The sequence below is a fragment of the Monoraphidium neglectum genome, assembly GCF_000611645.1.
Source record: "Monoraphidium neglectum strain SAG 48.87 unplaced genomic scaffold scaffold00503, whole genome shotgun sequence".
Lineage (NCBI taxonomy): Eukaryota > Viridiplantae > Chlorophyta > Chlorophyceae > Sphaeropleales > Selenastraceae > Monoraphidium > Monoraphidium neglectum.
The window spans coordinates 1-5,894 of record NW_014013125.1 but is presented as its reverse complement, the minus strand read 5'-3'; the positions used below and the strand labels follow the sequence as shown (position 1 = coordinate 5,894).

Here is a 5,894-nt window from a genome sequence, read left to right as displayed (position 1 = left end):
CACACACACACACACACGCACGCGCGCACACACACACACACACACACACACACACAACTCCCGCTTGATGGGTTTGATGCGCACAACTCAGACGCCATTGTGCAGCGTGTCACGCCGTTTGCCAAGGAGCTGGGCCGCGCCGCGGGTTGCGACGCCTGGGCGGTCGACATCTTTGGAGAAGAGGTTGTGCGAGTGAGTCTGGCTGGCCATAGCTCGTGTTTGGCATCCTTGACTGCTACCCCTTGGACAGGCCTCTTGCCAGTCCTTCTCAGTCCAGCATCTGTGCCACCTGTTCCGGACGCTACATTGCGGGATACATCAATTAGAGGATGTCTGATTTCTGACCCTTTCACAGTCACAGCTGGGCTCCCATACTCGCTCTCCTTGTGTCTGCGCTTGCAGGGTGGCCCTGCCTTTGCCATCAGCCTGCTGATCAGCGGCGTGGAACCTGCCCTCAGGGCCGCCGCAGAGCTGGGCGCCTGGCAGGTGCAGTGTCTGGGGACACAAACTTGTGCGCGGCCGCAGCGGCGAGGGAGGCCCTTTGAAACGAGTCAGCACCTGCACCACTGCGCCTGACACACACACCTATGCACCCGATACACGCATGCACTCTGTTGCCTGCTTGTGTCAGAGCCAAACCCGCGTGCATGCTGCGAACTTCGACCCAGGTCATCAGCCCGGCGGAGGTGACCGGCCGCGTGGTGGTGGTGCCCCACCTGAGCGAGGTGCAGGACAAGGTGTACGAGGACCCCACGGTGCTGGTGGTGGACAATGTCACGGGTGAGCGGCCGCCGTGCCTCCTAAAGGGAGGGCTTCAAAGGGGGCAGTTTGTGGTGATGGGGCAAACGGGGCGTCGGCTTGTGGAGGAAGGCGGGGGGCCAGCACGCTTCAAGGGCCCTGCCTGTGCGCGCCTCTTATACACCACTTTGCAATTGTCCCTCACCTTGGACCCCAGGTGAGGAGGAGATTCCTGAGGGCTGCGTGGCGGTGCTCACGCCCGATGCGCCGGACGTGCTGTCGCACGTCAGCGTCAGGGCCCGCAACATGAAGGTGAGAAAGCGGGGTCGTGATTTGGCTTGCAGACTGTTGTGGAGATATATAATCATGCGGTTATGGTTAGCTTCACGAAATTTGCGGCGCTAGCGGCCCAACACATCAACTCCATGCTTATGGCAGCATCTGGACCCGTGCTTCGTGCATTCCTTGAAAGTTCCTCGGCCCGGTTTGTTTACCCCGTATCCCTTGGTCCTGCATGCGGTCGGTCCTCCATCAAGCCAGACCCCTGGTCACACACTCCACTGCCATACCCTGCAAAGGTCCTCTTTGCTACATGCCACGACGAGGAGCCCTTGGCCCAGATCCGCGCGGCCAAGGGGCAGTACCTCCACGTCAGCACCACTGCGGCCGGCGCCGTCACTTGGGTGTCGCCCAGCATGATGTGAGCCAGGGCTGCTGCGGGCGTGGGCAGGGGGCGGGCTGGGCCTCTGGGGAGAGGCACGCATCTTGTCGTTGTGTTTGCGAGGGACCCTGTGTGTTGTGGGTCGGCCAGGTGACCTTTTGCTGCAGTAGCTTTCGCCAAGCACACAAGAGACCTTCCTTGTTATCTGCTGTCAGGCTGAATTTTGCCAGCACAGCTTGATTTTTTTTGCAAATACCCCCCCACCCCACCGCCACTCGCCTTGCCACAGGACCATCGACTCGCTGAGCGGCGCCGGCTTGCACGGCGACAACGGTGGCCCCGCGCCTGGTGCCCCCCGCAACCTGCGCATCACAATCCCCAAGTGGTGCGGGAAGTGGGCTGTGGGCGCGGACGAGTTCAAGGATGGCGTGGTGGGCGCCAAGAGCCGCAACCTGGCTAACCTGCGAGGCAAGCTTCCCGACTGGGTGCGGCTGCCGCCAGCGGTGACAGTGCCCTTTGGGAGCTTCGAGAAGGTGCGTGGCGTCAATTGTTGTGCAGGGCGGAGCACGGGACAGGGCGCAACGCCAGCCGATGGCGATATGGGCGGAGCTATCAGCGAGGGTAGCACAGCCCGCTGCGGGGTCGCACTCGCTGAGGCTGCCCAGCTAAATCCGCCCAGGTGATGCTGGACAAATCGACTTGAGCCTTGGCGCACGGGCCTCACCCTCCATGTCGTCGCCCCTTGCCCAACCTGCTTCCGGCCCCACAATTGATTCGACCAACAGGCCCTGGAGGACAAGGCCAACGACGCGGTGCGCCGCGAGTTGCAGGAGACACTCAAGCGCTTGAAGGCACTGCCGAAGCAGCAGCTTTTGCCCCCCACCAACGGCAACGGCAACGGCGCGACTGAGGCAACGCAGGACGGGCCCGCGCCGCTGCTGGCACGATGCAGGGAGATCGCCATGCAGATTCAGGTTTGCTTGTTCTCTGTGCTTTCAGTGACACACACGCGGGCGATGATTCAAAGAGCGATGTCAGACTCAGCCTTTCTTGCATTACACCCTGGATGGCCCATCTAGAGCTCACGCGTTTGCATACATGGAGGTGTTTTATACCGGTGCTTCGGCATGTTGGTCTGCCTGAGTTGTAGTACCATCTATCCTGATGCCTAGCCCCTCTTGCAGTATCTCAAACGCCTGTCTTGATTGCTCAATCCTTGATCTGAGCCCCCCCCCCCCCCGCTCTCCTTACCAGGTCCCCCAGGCGCTGCGCGAGCAGCTGGCCGCCAAGATGACGGCGGCTGGCATCCCTCCCCCCGAGGACGAGTCCCGCTGGGAGCTGGCGCTGGAGGCCCTCAAGGGGGTGTGGGCCAGCAAGTACAACGACAGGGCCTTCTACAGCCTCCGCAAGTGCGGCATCGACGCAGACGACGTGAGGGGGTGGGCAGGGCCAAGAGGGCTGGAACTCCACCAGGGCTGGGTCAGCAAGCGTGTTGGTCACATGCAATGTACACAAAATTCGTACGGTATTTCTTGCACTTTGAAAACCCAGCAACATGCACAAACCTGACCTCTGGGATCTACGCCATGCAATGCAGGTGCGCATGGCCGTGTGCGTGATGCGCGTGGTGCCCGCGCGCTACGCGTTCGTCATCCACACCAAGAACCCCCAGACCAACGACTCATCAGAGGTATGGGTGGCCTGGGACCACGTGACACCCACTCGGGAATGTGAGGTGCCCGTGTCTGGCTGTGCTCTAGACAGGCGGTACGCCTGCGTCAGAGCACGGCGACCCTGCCAACTTGGCGAGCGGCAGCTTGCTGCCATCGTCAGCCTGCTTACGATGGTGCTGTGCGTGTGCAACCGGCCGTGGCCCCTCCCTGCAACACGCCCTCCAGATTTTTGCCGAGATGGTCAAGGGCCTGGGTGAGGCCCTGGTGTCAGGAATGGTGCCGGGCAGCAGCATCGCCTTCACCGCTCGCAAGGACGCCCTGGACGACCCCCATGTGCTGTCGTACGCTTCGAAGAGCGAGGGCATGTTTGTGCGCGAAAGCCTTATCTTCAGGTAGGACTGGGATTGGTGGTTTGCACTTTTTGGCTCTGCTCTGACGTCCTACCCGGATAATCCACCAGCACAATGCCCAATGCAGCACCCTCTCAATAACATTTGACCATGTTGGCTATCCTCCTCGTCGACCCTGAACATGCCAGTGAAGTTATCCGCCGCTGCAGCTCCCCCCCAAAAAAAACTCCGTGTGCACCCTCTCTATCTGCTTCACCACTGCAGGTCTGACTCGAATGGTGAGGACCTCGAGGGCTATGCGGGCGCAGGGTTGTACGAGTCCATCACCATGGACCCAACAGAGACAGTCAGGGTGGACTACAGTGATGACCCCATCACAGCAGAGCCGCAATTCAGAAACAAGGTGGGGAGGGCTGTGACCAGCGGGGGCGGCGGGCCGCTGGACGGGCTGCATTGCAAAAGTGGAGGCTTGAAGATGGTGCAGCGCTTGTCCGCGTCTCTTAAAAATTCATGCAGGCCGTGGGCCACTTCCAACCACCCCAGCACACAAATGAATCGCAATACGTGTCACTCGCACCTGGCCGGTGCCTGTGCGCGCACCCATACCTCAGCACTGCCCCACCCGTGTCCACCTCACTACTTAATTCCCTCCCTTTGGCCCTCTTGCCCCAGGTCATGTCTGACATCGTCAAGGTGGGCGCTGCCATAGAGACCTCCTTGGGAAGCGCGCAGGACGTTGAGGGTGTTGTGGACCACGAGGGGTACGTCTACATTGTGCAGACACGACCTCAGGTGTAGATGCCAGCCGACCTCGTGTGCAGGGATGGGACCTCGTGGCCCGCCCTTGATTGCCACCACGCCCCTGTCGGGTGTAGCCCAAGCAGAGGGCTGCTATGAGCCATTCGCATTTGCATGCAGCGGCTTGATCCACCTCTGCTGCGGAAAAGTAATGCAGTGTGGTTTTGGCCCTCTTTGGCAGTGGATGTCTCAGCGTTGCATGTTCTTATTCCACTGCCAGGAGCCCCACAACGCGGTGCCCAACTTTTTCACCACTCACGCCAGCCACAAGCGGGTGTGCCCACGTCGTTTGCGTGTGACTTTTTACCTGGCTTTCAACCTGCCTTTTGACCTATAATCCAAGCGTTTGTGTACTCACAGTCTTGCGGGTACCATAGCAAATGTGTGTAATTGCAGCTACCCGGCTACATGCAACTTTGTACCTTTGCTACTCTTGCGGGGCCAGCAGGGGTGGATGCTGGTCGTGCCTTCGCGGCCACATGACGGGCAGATCAGGTGCAGCAGTCGTGGACGGTGTAACATGTTGCCCTGCTTGCCTCTTCAACCCTCAAACGTGTTGATTGCTCATGTGGGCATCACACCTTTCACTTGCTTCTAGGCGGCAGGCAGTGGCAATGGAAGCGCGGAATTTCGTTGAAACGCGTTCTTTTGGCCTTCTTTCGCCGGTTCCGCCGAAAGCCTCTTTCCGCGCGGCGAAAGCCGTGCCAGGCAGCCTCTTGACAGGTGAAAAAGAAAAAAGAAAAGGAAGTCTGAGTCTTTCTGCGTAACATGGTTTCTTTTCGCTGTGGGCTGGTGGTCGTGCCCGGGCGAGGGTGGTGAGGCGCGTTTTCGCTTCTTCTTTTCTTTCGTTCTTTCGTCCGTAGCTGGAACGCACGGTCAAGCACAAGCTTGATGCCGTGTACATAAGATACATATGCAATTACTTAAATGCTCGTTCAAATGGCTTGGGACGCCGGGAGCCGGCGGGTAGATCATTCAATCATGTGGCATCGTCAGTGGTTGCGAGCCCCTGTCATAGTTTTACACTCATAAATACTGTCTGTTTATCAACATATATACGACGGACCTCTGTATCTGTAAACGTGCTGTTTCGTGGTTGCTGGGCATTTTCTGACGTGACCAGCGCTGCTTGCAAAGTGCTGGTGCGCTGATGCAGTGCTTGGTGACGGAACAACGTTGCCATTGAGAGCTGTGCAGCATGATGAGATAAGCGTTAATTGTACGCATGCATTCGCGCTTTTCGAGTGAGGGGCGAGCCGGGGTGCGAGGTGCGCGTTCTCGAGTTGAAACCCGTGTGCGGGAGCGAGTTGAAGGGCGGCCGGCGCGCGCGGGTTAGGGGTTTAGGTTTGAACTCGGGGACGAGTGCGCTGCGGCCCGGCTGCGAGGCCGAAGGCCGAGAGGTGAAGGGGTGTAGGGCTTCCGGTTCGGGGCGAAGCCCCGAAGCGGAAGCCATAAACCCTCGTGCGGGAGCGAGTTGAAGGGCGGTCTGCGCGCGCGGGTTAGGGGTTTAGGTTTGAACCGGCAGCGAGTGCGCTTCAACCCGGTTGCGAGGCCGAAAGGGCGGTGCAGCGGAGGGCAAAGGGGCGGTGAACGCCTAAGGCGATGGGCGACGAAAAAATGAAACGAAAGAAAGGAAAGAAAGCGGGCGGTGGGCGGGGCGGCGGGGGGCGAGGG

General features: G+C 59.8%; 1 protein-coding gene across 1 annotated transcript in view; it reads left to right on the top strand.

Annotated features, from left to right (window-relative positions):
- Nucleotides 1-4,220, top strand: part of MNEG_3836 (hypothetical protein) — a gene marked incomplete at both ends in the record, with an annotated part of 12,984 nt that extends 8,764 nt beyond the window's left edge. The window contains 12 exons of the mRNA XM_014047685.1: nucleotides 92-192; nucleotides 403-486; nucleotides 669-780; nucleotides 956-1,050; nucleotides 1,317-1,438; nucleotides 1,689-1,932; nucleotides 2,185-2,373; nucleotides 2,654-2,830; nucleotides 2,997-3,089; nucleotides 3,298-3,464; nucleotides 3,687-3,825; nucleotides 4,095-4,220. Coding sequence (XP_013903139.1) covers nucleotides 92-192; nucleotides 403-486; nucleotides 669-780; nucleotides 956-1,050; nucleotides 1,317-1,438; nucleotides 1,689-1,932; nucleotides 2,185-2,373; nucleotides 2,654-2,830; nucleotides 2,997-3,089; nucleotides 3,298-3,464; nucleotides 3,687-3,825; nucleotides 4,095-4,220 — 1,649 coding nt within the window. The remainder of the gene's footprint in view (nucleotides 1-91; nucleotides 193-402; nucleotides 487-668; nucleotides 781-955; nucleotides 1,051-1,316; nucleotides 1,439-1,688; nucleotides 1,933-2,184; nucleotides 2,374-2,653; nucleotides 2,831-2,996; nucleotides 3,090-3,297; nucleotides 3,465-3,686; nucleotides 3,826-4,094) is intronic.
- Nucleotides 4,221-5,894: the final 1,674 nt, after the last annotated feature.